Source organism: Enoplosus armatus, chromosome 1 (assembly GCF_043641665.1).
Source record: "Enoplosus armatus isolate fEnoArm2 chromosome 1, fEnoArm2.hap1, whole genome shotgun sequence".
In the NCBI taxonomy this organism is placed as follows: domain Eukaryota; kingdom Metazoa; phylum Chordata; class Actinopteri; order Centrarchiformes; family Enoplosidae; genus Enoplosus; species Enoplosus armatus.
In genome coordinates, this window is record NC_092180.1 from 7,817,249 (window position 1) to 7,836,346 (window position 19,098).

The 19,098-nt window shown below is 39.4% G+C and overlaps 2 protein-coding genes across 2 annotated transcripts; one reads left to right on the forward strand and one right to left on the reverse strand.

Annotated features, from left to right (window-relative positions):
• Positions 1-6,710: 6,710 nt before the first annotated feature.
• Positions 6,711-10,841, reverse strand: tmem208 (transmembrane protein 208). The gene is made up of 6 exons (XM_070908256.1): positions 10,688-10,841; positions 9,770-9,865; positions 8,679-8,738; positions 8,444-8,580; positions 7,493-7,577; positions 6,711-7,400 (listed from the first exon to the last, which is right to left on the reverse strand). Exons 1-6 carry the CDS (start codon positions 10,691-10,693, stop codon positions 7,263-7,265), a joined length of 522 nt encoding a protein of 173 aa, XP_070764357.1. The 5' UTR covers positions 10,694-10,841; the 3' UTR covers positions 6,711-7,262.
• A 2,640-nt stretch (positions 10,842-13,481) lies between these two features.
• slc39a1 (solute carrier family 39 member 1) lies at positions 13,482-17,945 on the forward strand. Its single transcript, XM_070909016.1, has 4 exons — positions 13,482-13,665; positions 14,960-15,090; positions 15,671-15,979; positions 17,555-17,945. Exons 1-4 carry the CDS (start codon positions 13,551-13,553, stop codon positions 17,906-17,908), a joined length of 909 nt encoding a protein of 302 aa, XP_070765117.1. The 5' UTR covers positions 13,482-13,550; the 3' UTR covers positions 17,909-17,945.
• Positions 17,946-19,098: the final 1,153 nt, after the last annotated feature.

The following is a 19,098-nucleotide window of genomic DNA, read 5'->3' on the forward strand; positions in this document are numbered from 1 at the left end:
ACCAAAACTTCTCCCCTCCTGGGATCCTCTGGGTCTGGTTTTGGTAAGGGCCAAGGTTGTAGGACATGATATTTGTGCGTTTGTTTACTTTCACAGTATTGTATTTTGTTTAGACTTCCATCGGGGGGGAACAGTATCTAAGAAAACGAGGAAGGAAATGGGATGAAAACAAAGGAAGAGGAAGGGAACCCAGTGTGATGGAGCCTGTCCCTCACTGATCCTGGTTCAGCCGGAGTCATGCGGACAGTGGCGCCACCGCTGCAACTAATGGCTGTGGTCATTCACGGAGGACCTTTTATTTATTTATTTTAAATGAAAGCACAAACAACGAAACAAAATAATGAATGGAGGGAGAATTGATGTGGCCTGCTTTAGTTGTTATCCCGCCTTCAAATCAGTCGCTGATACTCACTGAGGTTAAGTGCCCAGGAGGAAAGTTTCCTGCTTAGTGGGTGCATCGCATCACTGGATCTTATGATAAAGATAAGCTGCAGGGATGTCAATGCATTGTTGTTTAAGTATTTTAGGGCATTTTATGCATTTATCAGAGAGATTGCAGTAGAGAAATGACAGGAAATGAGAAGAGAGGGAGAGAGAGAGAGAGAGAGGGGGAATGACATGCAACAAAGGTCCGCAGCCAGATTCGAACAGGGATGTTGTGGTTCATGGTCGGCGCCTTAACCCAAGGCCACCAGGGCGCCACTGTTGTGTGTTTCTTATAAAGTAAGCAAATACTCAACAATGCATTTTTTTATGTACTGTGGCCAAAGATTATGGTTGTCAGTGACCAAAATAGCGTGTGTGGGGGGGATTCTTTCCATTACCGAATTCAAAGTGAGCTTCTGAATCAAAGTGGCAGCTCTTACTGATGAGTATATTGTATGTTAATAAATAAGAAATTGCTTAAAAAGTGGAGGCCTTTCTAAAAGAAATTGCAGGTTTTAAATCTATGGAGAAGTGTTTAATATGAAGTAAATAATCATATGAATGAATACAGAAATATGTCTTATAACCATGAAATTGTGAAAGAAAACTCACTCAGCTTTTATTTCATCCGAGCGTTTTTCTCTTTAGAAATGTCCTTTTGACAGATTTTGCTCATTTTATTTCACTAAAGCATTTTTCCTGATGGTCGTTTTATTTCACAATTCAACCCACAAAGTCTTGCTCTGTCAAACAAGACAAACAGAGCCAGTGACGTGTTTGGCTCTGCACTGTTTGTTTTATAATTTCATTTGATTATACGACAATGTCATGGTCATATTACATATTTTGTTTGGATTCAGTCATATAATTCATAATGTCTTATTTATTTAATATTGTATATAAACAGTTTGGGACTCTAGAAATCAAGGTTTACACCCTGTAAAGCACCAAATATTTACTGACTACTGTGCTTCAAAATGAAAAGGCACAGAAGAGCAGGGCTGAGGGAGTGACCTGCAGCGAGCACACGGATGTATTCATTCTGACATTTGCTATAATACACGTTAGTGTATGTCAAGTATGTAGTGTCACAAGACTTAATTTCGACACGGTTTGTGCAGGTTATTACTAACTCAGAGTGTGTAAGAATGTAACACATTCCTAAGTGCACCGTGAATTATTCATGATCGGATTAGCTCCAGAGCAGAATATTCATCATTAACTTGACATTTCTGCTTGTCGTCTCATTTGTTAGTTTGTCCTTGAATCCCCTCAAATACATGTTGCATCCACAAATTAAGCACTTTCCCTAAATCAAGAATAACGTGATTTTCACAGCCTCTGACAGTGAAGTGTTTCATCATGAGATGGCAGCAGCATTGGTGTTGCTTCAGCCAGCAAATTTAAATGTACAAAACACAACTTTTATACCTTCAAGTTCATAACTTTCCCGGGGAGGATTTGGCAGACAACGTTGAGTAACTTAATATAGATGACCTAACAAGGCTGAGCTGAGATTGATGACTAAAACAAACCTTGAGATCTTCAGGATTTTCCCTTCGGAGTCCAGATTGAAATCAAGATGTTATCTTCGCCTGAGCTTTATTCTTTTACTCTTTTAAAAGCCTTGTGTTTGTTAAGACCTCTGGGGAGCATTTCTGCGATTATTTGATAGCAGACAGAAAGTCAGGAAACAGAAGAGAGACGACAGGTATGACATGCAGCAAAGGTCACTGGCAGGAGCGTTGTGGTTATAGGTCTTAATCATTAGGCTTCCAGGACACCCTACTGGCCTTCTGTGATATTTATGTTATGATTTTCCTGTTGTATCCTTTAGGGCATATCTGTATCATAACTGTTCTGACCCTTCGTGGCTCAGTTATTTTCATGGAACCTCATGGGTTACCATTGTATTTTATTTCCCTAGCTCTGGAAAGTATTCTTCTGTGTGCTATTTAAAGACATTTATTATAATAATATAATTAGCAACACATTTGTCTTTACAAAAGTATATTTAATGCCAGTGCTTTGAATTAAAGGTCAAATAACACCTGTAACCCAGTAAACTACAAGACTTCCAGGTCTGCTGCATGTTCATCATGAGACAACACTAATCAAACAAAAACATCAAATTCATTGATTACATTGTTAAAACATAATAAAGGAGTACTCCACCAATTTAGCATAGGACTCCTATACCTTGTCAATACCTGGAGCTTACATTACCCACAAAAAAACTCAACTGCCAACAGGGCGGTCGGAGATTCGGGTGTGTTATGCTAGTAGCCGCTAATACAGCCACAAGCCGCGAGCCTAAAGCAGAGATGAGAAAGTGACATTTTGCAGAACATTTACTTTCTGTCACCTTATAGTTTAATGTTAACACTGGACTATTCTAAACGAAGTGTCGCCTTACAGTGATGGTAACACTTTGGCAGTAGAGCTGCATTTGAACTACAATATAAAAGTGCAAAGTATTATTTTTTATTTATAAAACAGGCAGACAACTGGACAGATCATTTTCGGGGAGGTGTTAATGTGCAGACACCTAATTCATCATTAAAGTCCAATATTTCAGAAGCAGCACATGTTCCATATAAAACTCAAAGAGTGTCACCAAATTCTGTGAAATAAAGCTGATAATGGCTGCGGCACATTAACAGATACAACATTACTGTCTATGGTTTTATAGATTTGACATATCTGTCTTCAGTTTGCAGTTGGTGACAAACAGGAGCAGATGACGGACTGGCGGGCGGACGGAGCGAGATGTTAAACGGAGGTGACGATCTCTGAGGAGGGTGGAGTATTTGCCACCAAGTCTGAAGCTCAAGATGCTTTCAGACACACACGCACACACACACACGGGTCAAATGCAGCAGGAATTCTTGACAGCTTCCTTTTAAGGCTATGGTGGGAGCTGTGAACGCTGCCGGGCCGGTGTTGTCTTTAAGCTAAAGGATGATGCTGGAAATACTGATGCTTATTTGTTATTAGCAAGAGAACGCATGTGGATCATAAATGAAACATTTAAATAATTGCCAGAGTGTCTTGTGCTAATACCAGCCACTCCTTCACTACAGCCCAAACTGTGAGAAGTGTTTGGGTCAGCAGAGAGCGGAGATTATAAAGTCGAAGCGGACTACACCCACAGCTCTACCAAACACGCTCAGAGAGCTCTGATTCTGTTTACACAGTGGAGGCTTAATGTTCAAGGGAACACACTCTGCATCGCATGTAATTGCTTGTGATTCTCTCTCTTGACTTCAAAGACAGGGAGCGCTGTAGTTCAAGGGTCAAAGGCTCGGCTGTTGCCCAAATGCCCCCCAATTTCCTGTTTCGTCTGGCTCTGTGAGTGTAAAGGGATCTCAAATGTGAAGGCCACGTTCTGCTGGAGCCAATGAGACAAAAGGCTCCACTTCAACTGTCTCATTCCCCGTCTTCTATCTCAGGTTGAATGTTTTCTTTTTTGTTAACTTCTACTCTCACAGTTAGAATCGGTTTAAACTGTTGAGGTTTTTTTCAGGTTAAAGCATGTAAATCTACACACAAAGCCTAGAAAATTAAATGCAGCCTCTACTCCCTTATTTCATGTTGTCAGGACGAACCCTTTTTCACTGCCACGGTAAACAAGAACCTCTCTCTCCCACTCTCTTCTTTTCTCTCCATCTTAAATCAGCAGCCAAGACAGGGACTCTCACATGCAGCACAAGTTATTTTAGGAGATACTTCTTCTATTTTGTGTTGCACCTCAAAGTAAGAGCAGAGAGTTTGAAAGTTTGCATACGAAAAAAAGCTTAGAGCAAAAACAATCATGTGTCCTTTTTTTTCTTTCCCAGCCACGAGGTCCATTTTTCAAAGCTGGGGGATTTCTTAACAGACAATAGGTAGAGATAAACACATGTAAAAATCCCCATATGTGCACACCCTCCTGCAGCAAACACAAAAGCCAAAATAACACAAAGTACATATGTGAATTTTGAGGGGGTGGGGTTACGTGCAAGTGAGTGGCCCCAGTGCTAAATTACACTGCAACATGGTCCCTCTCAAAGCCCACATCTGGGATTGGCCCTGACAACTGGATGCCGTGCTGCTCTAATTTTGGTTACTTTGTTTATAACCCTATAATAGAGACAGTGTAGGACCACAGGGCTGGAATGAAGGAGGGCAGGACACAGGCAAAGTAAAAGCAGTCATTTTGAAAACGTTTGTGGGGATATTGTCATTTTAGACAAAGAATAAAGTTAAACTAAAAGGAGCTGTTTGAATTCCTGTATGTATTAGATTAAACTGTGTAAATGCCTTTGCTGATTTGTCTCCTTTTAACAGGATTCACGCCATCGCAGTGATTCCTCTTCAAAACCTGAAGACTGCAGGTTGTAGCTTGTTGAGCTGGGTGAGCATGGATGTAACAATAATGAGAAATCTGTAATTATATTGGGAGCAGATCTGGGCTTTGCCAGCCCACTCACTCTCTTTGGAGTCTGAGCATGAACATAATCACTGAATACACTTTGTCAACACTGGATAGACAGTATAAAGTCACTTAGAAGACTCGATAATAAACAGCATTTTCCCCTGAGGACGAGGCTCAGCTCACCGGATGGAAACACAAACGCTGACTGTAGCTGTGCACCAAGTGGTTGACGTTTCTTCAGTATTTGGGGATTAAACTGTCATCTAAGTGCTGATTTGTCAGCTCTAATCTTAAATCACTAATCTCAAATATGTGAGCAGTTTCAAGAGGCACTGAAAAAAAGATGATGTGATGTCTGAAGTTTTGCAGCCAGTAAATTTAATGTGATGTTCCACTTAATTAATTTGTCCACACCTCATGCTGTGTTTAAAATGATCATATTGAGCAGGAAATCAAAACAAATTGTTTTAAAAGATTAAACTAGTTGATGTTTTTGTCCACTCATATCTTAAATCAAAATCAAAACATGTCACAGTCCATTGAAAACCACGAATCTCCAGCTTTGATGACTTCTTGTTCTCAGATGCAGAAAATTACATCAGTGGTCAGTGGCTTCTTTTAAAGATACATGAACATAAAAGTAAACATGCTTTTATCGCACCGCCTTCCCCTGATATCATCTGAGTCTAGTTTTTATTCTGTTTATGGGTTTTGCATTTTCATTCTTTTTATGTGGTTTGTTTACTTTTATTCTTTTATTGCTCTGCTTTTATGTTTCTTGTTTTGATACGTGATGTGTAAATAAAGATATTATTATTATTATTATTTCATGACAAAGCACACTGGATTATGGTCGGCAGTAACTTAAAACCACACAAGTGCTGAAACAATGATTCAAACTGAAAATGAATCCACAATAGTTTTGATAAGTGATTGTTTGTTTACTTTGTTTATCAAGCAAAATAAAATGAATATATTTGGACAAAACAAGTATCTGAAAACATCACCTTGTGATGGCCATTTTTTTCACATTATATAGACCAAACAAGGAACTGATTGATCTAAAAAATAATCAACACATTAATAATGAAAATAATTGTTAGTTGTAGCCCTAAAATGGCTAAAACATGAAGAAAAAAACACCTTGATATGATCCTTCAACTTTCTTTTTTTGTTGGCATACATCTTTTCACCACTAGAGGTTCTGATCATTTAATCCTGACATCACAATGAATCCTTCCTGACGGGAAGGTTCTTTTATTCCTGAAAATCAAGAGCATAAACCAACTCAAATCTCTGTTGAAAGGGTTCATTTCTATTGTGGACTGTCAGAATATTGCTAAACCAAAGAGATAGAAGTTTCCTTATGATTAGTTACACTCAAATAGTTGTCAAAGTTTTATAAAGCCAAATATTTTTTCACATCACTATATTGAACAACAGAAATTAAAGAAATGAACTCAGCATCTCTCCAAGAGATCATTTTAACATTACAACGATTAGTTCCAATTGCTTTTAGAGGAAAATATGAACCTCCAATGTGAACCATCATGGCCTTTACAGTACATGTCACGTTAACTTTGGACAAACTCCTACTTTTAAATGAGGAGGCTACAATTCCACATCTCTCTATGAGAATTACATTATAAGCCCTTACAGTGTGTCATGAACCTTTCGGGTGGGGGCAATTTTAAAAACCAAAATTATTCTTTTGCTCAAATGACTTCATTAGAGCTTAAAAAGCAAATTTCAGCCTCTTAGGGAAACTGAAAATAATTGCTCAGTACTTTTAAGTCATGACCGAAGGCATAAAGCTAACAAAGCAGACACGCTGAACCTTTCTGACGACTGAAAAACGAAACAGATATGATGATCAACTCCACATCTGGAGATTCTTTTTATTGCAAAACAGTTTTTAAATGTTCCCATTAAAACTTGACTTCTATCCAGTTGATTTGATGACTTAATAGCGCACAAACAAAATATCTCGGCTCTGTAATGAAGGCTCACCGATAAATTCTGTTGAAAAATACAATTAAATAAACATAAAAGACATGACATGGCAGAAGTGGCACTGACAGAATTAATTCAGCTGGCTGTAGTTCTGCCACTGTATCACAGGGTTGTTAGGGGAATATTTTATGGAAATCTGCGAAGGGCAGTGCAATTGTGCAACAGCAAAACTCTTAAAACTCTGCATCAGGACAAATGATATTTGGACTGTGACATTATCTAAATAGGGAAGATTTCATTTCATAATTTAGGGAGAAAATTGGATTATAGGAGAAAGCAGAAACCAGAAAGATTTGGATTGACTTTAATTTAATAACAAAATTTCTTCCTGAATAACTTATGAGTTCTTCCCTATCTGTATATTAGATTCTGTGTATAAAAATACTGCTCCGTCTGCTCTTCAGCATCAGAATCTCTTCATCTGTCTGCGCTCTTGTCTTCTCTGCTTCTTCTCATTCACTTCCTCTGGTGCCGACGGGCTTTCTGCCATAAACCAGGGGCCCAGAAAGTTCACCCACAGCAGGTGCAGGGCACGGGCCGGGGCCTGAAACACACACAGAGGACAAGATCAAATTATGAGACAATAGGATTTGTCAGGGAAACTGGACACAGAACATCTTCTACAAAAGCTCTTACCAGCAGCCAAAGATACCAGAAATAAGAGGAGATTGTGCTGAGCACTTGGACTATGGCTGTGAGCAGGATGACGTCCTTCAGGTGCCTAAAACCAGAACACACAGACAATAAAATGATCACTGAAAAATCACGTGCTTCTGTGCACATAGAGGAAGTTCAAACAATTAATTCAGGTTCGTCAAGCAGACTACAACAAATTATGTGACTGCAAGAAAATGATATATTATAATTAAAATGCCTTCCACCAGAAAAACTGAAACATTGCATGAAATTTCTTGAATACAGATATACAAAGAATACAAAGATTAAAATAAAAAGCCTAAAATATAGTTTTATTCCCTAAAACATTAATTCTTGTCTCAGGAACACTATCCTTCACTGCGTTAGCATGTTCTTCTTGGAAGGTAAGTCAAACATTGCCACCTTTAAAGGAAGATATAAATTAAATTATTTACGCAGTGGAGGAGGGCCAGCAGTATTTTCAGCCTCCAGTCATGTCTGCAAAGCGTCCTGTCCCCAATATGCTCCATTAATCAGTGGGTTAGGACAGACTGAATGCAGCCTGATAGGTGAAACCCAGGTCAAAAAAAGTCCAAGCATTTGCCACTGTTCACAGGCGCATCGTTACTCAGAGAACATTTGAAGGCGACTTTAATAATACATTTATTGTAGGCACACTGACAAACCACCTAAAAAACAGACAGTGAGCCTTTTGTCTCATGTTCAGCATCCAGAAACATCCTGATACCACCTGATAGTACTTTTGACACTTTTTAAACTACCTCACAATTCCTTGGTTAGTTAGGCCACACGAATATAAAACCATGTGCAAAAAAGTATTTCCAAGTTGTTTTACATAGTCACATTGTTTTCATAGTGCATGAATGACTACATATGGAGTTTCTCTTCCCAATATATTTGAATCCTATCTGTACTTTAGGGGCTACTTACTCTGCCATTCCCTGCTCCATGTTTAAGTCTATTCCTCCGTCCAGGAGACTTCCATCTTCAGCAAACGCTGGCTTGGCCATGGCAGACATGGAGCGGTAACTCCCGACATACACTGCTAGTGCAAACACAAGCAGCAGCTGCAGGAGGAACACAAGGTTTAGGGCCAGGAAGGTGAGAAAGGACATTAGACGTGTGGATATTGAGATTTTAAATAATCTTGATTAAATGCACTCACCCATGTCCAAAATGTAGACGAATTGTAGAAAACCAAAAGATTTACGGCAGCATATATTGCCTGTGGAGGAAGAGCAGTATATTTGAGGCGGAGTTGGACGACATGACAGTATAATAGAGCTGCAACGATTTGCCGATTAATCAATCAGTCGATCGACAGAAAATGAATCTGCAAGTATTTTGATAGTCGATCAATTATTTCAGTAATTTTTCAAGCAAAAATTACAAATATTATCTGATTCCAGCTTCTCAAATGTGAAGATTTGCTGTTTTGCGTTGTCATATTTTACAGTAGATTGAAAATCTTCACGTCTATCATATCTAGCAGATTGAACAACGAGGCCTCTGAGAATTACAAATGATATCTTTTCACTATTTTGTGGCATTTGATAGTTCAAACAATTACTCAATTAGTCAAGAAAATATTCAGCAGATTAATCGATAATGAAAATAATCGTTATGTGCAGCCCTGCTGTATAATCAATCAAAGATGATTCTATTCTATTCTAATATTTACGCCAAAGCATAAGTTTCTTTATTATCTCTAGTCATATTAGATCATTGCAGGCATTGTTGCAAACCCTCATCATCATGGTCATTTTGGATTCACATGATTTAGTAATAATAATAATAATAATAATAATATCCAAAAATGGACAGTTTCACAATTGAATTTGCAGTTTATTTACTATATAAAAGATATTTATCAATATTGCAATTAAAAATGACTCATACTGTGAAAGAGAATTTTATCTATATTTTAATCTGAAACAACTGACAACACACATAAAAAGTTTTAAATGTAAATGTGAATAACCTAAAACATACTGTCAAGTCTAAAACGGGGCTGGTGTTAGAAAGTGAAACAATACAGGCAACCTGGCTGCAGCTTGAGTGAGATTCAAGCAAGTTGCAGAACGGCAGTTTGACAAAGAAACGGACAAACCTTCATCCAACAAGGTTAATGAGCACAGATGTCATGTCGGTGAACTGACATTAATGTGGACTCATTGAAGGACTGCAGTGTCCATCTCTGACGTTTAAACATTTCTTTTGACTGGAACAACACAAAAACAGCATTGAGGTTCTTACATTAGCTCCTAGGATGACTCTTGTGTAGAACTTCAGCGTTGCCTCGTTCTCCTCATAGATCTGCTTCTTTCCCTTTGTGCCAACTTTTCCTTTGGGCTGTTGGGCAAAACACAAAAGGGCAGTTTCAGCAACAGTATGCTGTTTTTCAACGATGTGAACCGGTCAACACGTTTTGAGTAAGTGCAGGTGCAAAACAGGCTTTTCAGACATGCTTTTCTTATGGTGGCCAGATAACCTACTTTCTGAATACAGTACATGTAACATCTTACGGTTTCTGCTCAATAACAATAATTGACCTCCATTTAGTAAATCTAGACCCCCTTTCTTGTATGTCAAAATGAATTGAATGTGTATTTTACATGCTTATGCTTAAGATATCAAAACCATGACAACAGCACTGCTTTATTTATAACTTTTGTTATAGATCTGGGTCAATGTATATTTATTATGCTGCTCTTGCTCTGTGCTGTGTTTGTTTTGTGTATTACGTTTGTTTATTGTACGTGTTTGTACCCCCTTGCAAAGTTGTCTATAGTCAAATACAATGTGTAATGTTTAATTAAGTTATTTTAAAACAAACCTCATACAGAAGAGTTTCAATAATAATAGAATAGATTTACAACTAATGACCTGGAAGTGATTAAACCTGCTTTTGATTTTCATGTACACCCATTTGACTTAACATGTGATTCAGCTTTGACAGATACTCCGTTTGTGACATCAGTCAGATTTTAGTTAGTTTCAGATGTATTCCCAACAAGGACCAGTTTTTGGCTTCTTCTTCTCCCTGTAGCTGAGTCACTTTACACAGCAGCATCAGCTACAGTAAACTGTTTAAGTAAATGTTAAAAGTGAACCAGACAGTGGTTCCTGTCTCAGTCTCTCACTGTCGCAGCTGCATGTGTCTGATTGTCTCACCGCCATTGGCTCTCTGACCCGCTGCTGTTGATCTCTTCCACTGCGTCTTCTTTGACATCGACCTGTGACCCGCCGCCGCTTCTCTCCGTTATTATATTACAGCATCAAAAAAGAAAACCTGAAGTCTCCCTGCGGTGTAATTCCTTGTAACACATCAGCATTTGAGATTCCTGGAGGGGGGTCAACATATCCGGCGCATGGAAATGTCGTCATCAACTCGAAAGCGGTTCGTGGAATTCGGTGACAGGGTGCCACCTGCTGGCCAATAGTCAAATTAATGATTAATAAGGATAGACTCAATTTCAGTCTGTACATTGCCAATTTAATGTCTTTCGCATGCTGTTTCACCTTCGTAAAACAGAAACAAGGCTCCTGTTGGCGAACTAGCTAAATTTAGCCTAAAGCTTAGCTAAAATACTCTACTCATTAAGATTTCTCACTTATCTTGTGGCGTCTAACCACAGATAATCATGGTTTTGCCATGGTTGCCAAAGACGCCGCGACCCAGTGGCTCCAAGGACTACAGACCCGTGGCACTGACCTCCCACATCATGAAGACCCTGGAGAGACTCGTCCTAGAGCAGCTCCGGCCCTTGGTCAAGCCACACTTGGACCCCCTTCAGTTCGCCTATCAGCCCCGACTTGGAGTGGAGGATGCCATCATCTACCTGCTCAACCGCGTCTACGCCCACCTGGACAAGCCGGCGAGCACTGTGAGAGTCATGTTTTTTGACTTCTCCAGTGCGTTCAACACCATCCGCCCGGCTCTACTGGGTGAGAAGCTGACGGAGATGCAGGTGGATGCCCCCCTCGTGTCCTGGATTGTCAACTACCTGACTGGCAGACCACAGTATGTGCGCTTACAACACTGTGTGTCAGACAGAGTGGTCAGCAACACCGGGGCCCCACAGGGGACTGTCCTCTCTCCCTTTGTCTTCACCATCTACACCACGCACTTCAGCTACTGCACTGAGACCTGCCATCTTCAGAAGTTTTCTGACGACTCAGCAATAGTTGGATGTATCAGTTAGGGTGATGAGGAGGAGTACAGGGCTGCTGCGGACAACTTTGTCACATGGTGCGAGCAGAACCATCTGCAGCTCAACGTGACAAAGACAAAGGAACTGACAAGGCACCGATGACCCCTGTTTCCATCCAGGGGGTCAGTGTGGACATTGTAGAGGATTACAAGTACCTGGGAGTTCACATAGACAATAAACTGGACTGGGTAAAGAACACTAATGCCCTCTACAAGAAGGGCCAGAGCCGTCTCTATTTTCTGAGGCGGCTGAGGTCCTTCAACATCTGCCGGACTATGCTGAGGATGTTCTATGAGTCTGTGGTGGCCAGTGCTATCCTCTATGCTGTTGCATGCTGGGGCAGCAGGCTGAGGGTGGCGGACTCCAACAGACTAAACAAACTGATCCGCAAGGCCAGTGACGTTGTGGGGGTGGAGCTGGACTCTCTGACGGTGGTGTCAGAGAGGAGGACGCTGTCTAAGCTGCAGGGCATCTTGGACAATGTTTCACATCCTCTCCATGACGTACTGGTCGGACACAAGAGCACCTTCAGTGGGAGACTCATTCCTCCCAAATGCACAACAGAGCGACACAGGAAATCATTCCTGCCTGTGGCCATCAAACTGTTTAATTCCTCCCTCTGAGTGTCAGACACTCAGGAAGAGACTGGAAATTTGTATCTACCTCACCTGTTCAAACACCACCTCACTATTTATTCTAAATGTTTAAGTGCAATACATATATAGTCACACACTTTAGTGCAACACATACATACATATACATTGTTATTGTATATATTTTTACCTCATTTCACTTAAATACTGTAAATGTGTATATTTTGTATTTTCTATTTCTTATTTTTATATTTTGTACATACTCTTAGTTCTAAATTATGCTACTTTCTACTCTTGAATGGGAGCACTGGTACTGTACAATTTTCCCCCGGGGATCAATAAAGTATTTCTGATTCTGATTCTGATTCTGATTTATTTGTGTTCGTTTTTCCCTTCTGCTGCCATCCCAATACAATGGAGGTGAGTGGAAATTTGTTCACAATATAATAATTAGGTCTCAGTTTCTAGTAATGAGGAACCCTTTTAACAGCTGGCATTTAGAAATGCTGTGTATAGATCAGTTGTAAGCAAGTTAGTAAGAACAACCCAGGTTTAAAACACCTTTGACTGGTGTTTGTCCTCCTCCAGTGTACTTCTATCTATGGACTAATGGACTACCTAACTTCTACAATTTACCTTAACATTTGTAACTGCAGACTAGGTGGATTATTAAAAAGTGAGAAACCTACCAGTATTTATTAATGGATTACTAACATTTATAACTGCATTTCCTCCAGCCTTACTATTTGTGTAGGTGAGTCATGCTAAACACACTTCCACACACTTTGACGACAGTTGTTGGCCTTTGAGATTTTCATTGGCAGCAACGGCGAACCACTGAAAACATGTACTTGACAACAAAGTGATTACAAAGTAGAAATATTAGATATTACACTATAAACAAGAGTCCATAACTGTGAGTACTATTAACTAATAACACTTTCCACAACACAGGCTATGTTTTGTTATGACAAGTAGAGAGATGCTACTTGGGGCGCCCCGTTCAGTCTTTTTTCGAGATGTTATTTATGGCCCTTCTCGGCCACCGTAGCCTGAACTGCAGAACCACCTCTACTTTCCAAATAACAACATTACGGTGGCTGCTGGTCATAGTGAAACTCCTATCTTCGTGTCGGTCAGCAGTAAGCATCGGCTTCCTCCATAGCTAATCAAATGATAGTACAGTTAGGAAGCGAACCTCACTCTTGAACCGACAGTTTATGCTACAAAATGGAATACTTGCTCCAGGTGAAAATAGGCGCTCTGATCGGTTTATTGCTCTTAACCCTCCTTTTTGGATTTATCCCTGCTAAAGTCAAGTGGTTCAGAGACACAAACGGGACAGGTTGGTAAACCTTACCTTAATATAACATAAGCAGCTCACATAAACAACTGTTAACGTTAGCATTGGTGTACAGTCTATACCACTGTTATATTCATCTTTCAAAGAAGAGGGGGCATTAAACCACAGATAAACAATGTGGATTATGGCGAAAAATGTAAACTTTTTACTTTGATTGGATTACTTGTTGCTGTATTACTCTGATGCCGACCTAAAAAAGGAAAGTCACTGATTCATTTGCAGTTTTCATTTCTATTCTACGATGTGTTACAATTTGCAAATGGACCATCCAACCTTAAATGGTCCGAAGTTTAAATGAAGTGTGGTGTTATGTTTAAGACCAGCGGAAGGAACAGGGTCGTAGATAGTGTTGTTGTTGTTTCACCCGCCTTCTGTCTAACTGAATCACATGTTTAGCTGTAGATAGTATTGTAAAGGCAATTAACTGTTATTGATTTTATCAACTGTGACACAGAAACCATTAACAAAGTGATAACAGAGTAGTGGTAAACAGTTGTTAGTAACAGGGTGGCTTTTAACCATTGATCATATTCATAAACAACCACCATTATGAGCAAAAAATACTAATTCTTACGGAAATGTTTGAATGTTTTATTTTTATTAAAACATTTGCTTGTGGGCTTGTGATGGGCTGACATTGTAATTATTGCACCATCACAGTGTTTCTGTGATTTGTCAACCTAAATGTATGTATGTATGTGTAATGTGTAAGTTCATCACGAGCATTAATAAACCTTCCTCTCACCCGTGGGCTGGAGTCACCTGATAGGGATGAAGCCAGAAGCCCAAAGCCTTCTTAGCACACGGTCACATGTAATTTGATGTATAACAGGCAGAATGAGGCTGTCTGAATGGTGAACTTTGGCTTTCTTACATGGAAGTGAAAGTATCATTTCTCTCCCTACATCCGTCTGTGTGCTCATCATGATGCCTTCATGATGTGTCACATGATATTTCAACAACTATTCTAACTTTGGAAGTGGCAGTTTCATTATGAGTGCTGTGTCTGAGAAGTACCATCAGTTATAGCCAATTAAGTAATAATGTTTTTTTTATTTAACCAATTGATAATAACAAGTTAGAAAATCGAAATGCCCCAAAAATAATCATGATTCACTAATAGATTTCTTTCTGGGAAATGCATGAAATCCGAGTAACTCATAACTGAGTCTAAAATTGGAAAATATGCTGTTTACTCTGCAGTTTATAGCTTTATGTCTGTAGTGTTTTTACCATTGTGTGAAACACAAGAGATGTTTTGTCTTTCCATTTGCAGAAACACACCGCACAGTTCTGAGTCTGATCAGCTGTTTTGCCGGCGGGGTTTTCCTGGCAGCATGTCTCCTCGACATCATTCCAGATTATCTGTCAGACATCAACGCTGAGCTGGATGCTCGGGAGGTGGAGGTACGTCCAAGTATGGGGTGACTTAGACAAACTCAGGGTCTGAATACACACTTGGGCTGCAACAAACGGTTATTTTTACTGTAAATGTATCAGTCAGTATTTTTTTCAAGTAACCTATTAATCATTTAGTCTATAAAATGTCAGAAAGCAGTGAAAAATGCACATCTCAACTTCTCAGAGCGCAAGTTGACCTCTTCAAATGATTTGTTTTGTCATACCAGCAGTCAAAAACCCCAAAATGTAAAATTCACAATGATATCAAATAGAAAAAAATCAGAAAATCCTCACATTTGAGGAGCTGGAATCAGAGGATGTTTTGTGTTCGTACTTGGTTATTTAAATGAAAAAGACATAAATAAAGGCAGTGAATAAAGTGAGAACAAGTGATCGACGGTTACCACAAGAACTTTGTAGTAACAACATTCTTCAAGAATAAAACAGCTGCTTTGACAGAGCACTTTTAGATATCCTGTCCTTGATGACTGTACTGTAGTCTGTTTACAATCTCTGTTCCCTAATTCTTGACATTATCAGCATGAGCCTGCAAACTGATTAATCTCTCTATGTCGGTCTCAAACAGACCAGTTTCCCCCTTCCAGAGTTCATCATGGCTGCCGGCTTCTTCACGGTCCTCATATTGGAGAGGATTGTCCTGAACTGTCGAGAGATGGGAGGGACTCAGGAGGAGAGGGCGCCCCTCATTTCGGACAACAGAAATGGGCACGGTCACGGCAATGGAACAAGCCCTGATCTGGAGAGCAGCGGGCACCACGTCCACGTTGACTTTCAGGCTCACTCCCCCTTTCGCTCCTTCATGCTCTTCCTCTCCCTCTCGCTCCATTCGGTTTTTGAGGGTCTTGCTATCGGCCTGCAGAGCACTGACTCAAAGGTGAGAAGACAGAAAGTACTTCACTTGGTGTTAAAGGGGTCCTGAGGAATTTTCTTGTAAACAAACAGCGTTATGTTTACATTCAGTGTTATTCACCAAACCGCAGTCTAAAACCCTTAAACCTTTAAATCTGCTTAAAGTTCCACAGAATACACAGCAATTGTTGTTTTCTCCACTTTCTTTTTCCTTTTAAAGAATCAAATTCTTATTTAAAGTTACCTCTCTGGTTCTTCAGGCTTTATTACACGTCATGCACTTTGCAAACACTTGGCAACATAAAGTTGGGAACATATTCACAGCACTCTCATATAGCCAGAAGAAAGCAAGCTTTCAATTTACCGCTTCAGGACGCTTCGACAGGAAAGGAATCTCACTGTCATGAGAGTCTCATCTGTGTTTTGTGGTCACAAGACGGCCTAAACAGTCTAGTACTGTCAATGTCCCCGCAGGACTTTTCATCTACACATAACTGTGTCTTATGTGTGTGTTCAGCTGGAAATTTACTTTGCTATTTAGAAAAATAAATGTCAGACAGTTAATTCATAGATTGGTTATGAATTAAAATATATATACAAACTTTATTTATTTAGATATATCTCTTTGCAAGTAATATCTAATTTTCAAGGCAGACCAAAGTACTTTTTAGTATTATTATTTTTCACTGCATAATGAAAAATTACAATAATATATGTTAGAACAAAGGAGAAATTATGAATTAGACATACTATAATAAAACAGACTACTTACTCAGGTGAAACAACTGGGATTTAAAAGCTAATTCCTAAAAAGGAAAAGTCGACTGTATAAGAGGGGCGTCTGCTTATAGAGGATCACCAGCTGAGAATCATGTTTGTGCTGCGCCGCAGTGGTTGAATTACTCACGTTGCTACACTCGCATCACTGCGGGTTACAGGTGCAACAGAGCACCCTGCAGACAGACGTGTAACTACCTTGAAACATCTGACCAAATCTTTTTTTAGTTTGGTGTTAATTAAATCAACATTATCAGCCTGTGATTTCTTCTGAACCCAGTTGTCACATATTAATTAATCAGTTACCTGTTGTAAGTGGGCGATATGGATACATCTTTTATTGCAGTATATCTAAGAATATGTTATTTTATATTTTGATATCGATATATGTTACTGTATCGATCATTTTCTGGAAAATGAAATGAGAAACAGTTGGATGGATAAAATCACCAGACATGAACATCTATTTTTGGCTGATCCAGCAAATTGAATACCTGTAAAATCAGGGCACTGCGTTGATAAAGCTAATATAAAAATCTGTTATTGCTATAAAGCAGATATGCTCTTTGATTTGCAGCACTGCATACAATGACCTAGTATTACCAGAGATATCAAACGTATAGCTACCATGGTATAAACAGTATCTCCAATAGTTGACAAATCTGTAGTGTCTTGTGGTATATATTGTCACATTTCCCAATTCTGTTTACCCACCAAAATCCATTGCAGGCTTTATATAAAGAATAATCAACATTTACTATTAATTTTTTTATAAAAATCTATTAAAGGAGATAGAAATAACCATATTCTTTGTTTTCTCCAGGTTTTAGAGATCTGCATCGCTATACTTGTCCACAAGAGCATCATAGTGTTCAGCCTGTCTGTGAAGCTGGTCCAGAGCGCAGTTCGTCCTTTATGGGTGGCTGCTTACATCGGAGTGTTCGCCATGATGTCGCCTATAGGCATCGCCATGGGCATCAGTGTGATGGAGGCTCAGCTAGCATCTGGAGCACTCATCCAGGCCGTCCTGGAGGGGCTCGCTGCAGGGACGTTTGTTTACATCACCTTTCTAGAGATCCTTCCGCATGAGCTCAACTCCCCCGGGAAGCAGCTTCTCAAGGTGCTCTTCATCCTGCTGGGCTTCAGCGTCATGGCCGCTCTGACGTTTTTGGGCTGAGACCAGAATATCTGTCAGGATGAGAGCTTTGTGCCAACTACGGTAGATCCCACCAGTGTGTGGGTGACTTTTGTACAGAAAGATAAACTGTCTTCTTTAGTAGGTTTGTTGCTGCACTGTTACATCCAGCATCCAAGTTTTTAATGTCAAAGGGAGCATGACAACAGATGCTGGTGTTTTATTGTTTTCTATATACTTTTAAAACAAGCAGTCCAAACAATATGTGTATATATAATTTCTTTTTAAGAGGATTTTATGTAAAGAAGAAACACTTTACTGGGAGAAGCCCAGGGTCCCCTCATGTATCACTACCCTTGTTTTCAAACATGCTTTGGACCTGCAAACAAAACCACAGTCTCTGACCTTTGACACTATTGAGGGAACCACTGGAAACAAAGGGCTGCATTACATGTATGTGATACCTTGTAATTAATTCAATCATGTCCGTATGTCAGTACCTCAAGATCTTTAATGTTTACATTTTATTTGAAACCAATTCAAATGGGAAGCTTCTTCTTTGCAAAAAGTGCCTTGAATTTCTGAAGTATTTCTTATCGTTCGTTCTTCACTACAGGTTCAGCTGGATGTTTGGACTTTATTATTAATTATTATTAATGGTGTTTCCACTGACCCAGGTTTATTTGGTAAACACTGGCATTTTAGTGCAATACTTTTAGATGTAGTTTCCAACATTACGCTGCTTTTACTTCTTATTACAAACTGGATTTCATACGTTTGTCCAGTAAATTAAATGTAAACTGGCTCCCCGGTGCCTTAAGAAGTTGTAAGTTGTATGAGTGGCAAGGATGAGAAAATATGTGGGATTTCTTTTTAGTTTGTTTGCACTTTTCCAATAAATCAGTGTTTATTTGCACAAATGACCGAGGCTAAAATGCGATTGGCTTTAACGATCCACTATTTAATTATTAATATGTTGACCTTTGTCCTAGTTCTGTTTTGCCACTTTAACTAGACCAGCCTGTGTAAAGTCAGCGTAAATACAGACAAAGTGCTGCTCTATTGATGCTTACAGTTCTCTATTTTAATTGTGAACAAATGCTTTAAATTTACTAGCCCACATACTTGTATTTGCGTCAGAAAATCAAACCAAGCAGGATGCTACAGTACAGCCCACGCAGTAAAACTTGGGACAAAACTGTATTTTTGATGACCCACACATGTAAAGAGGC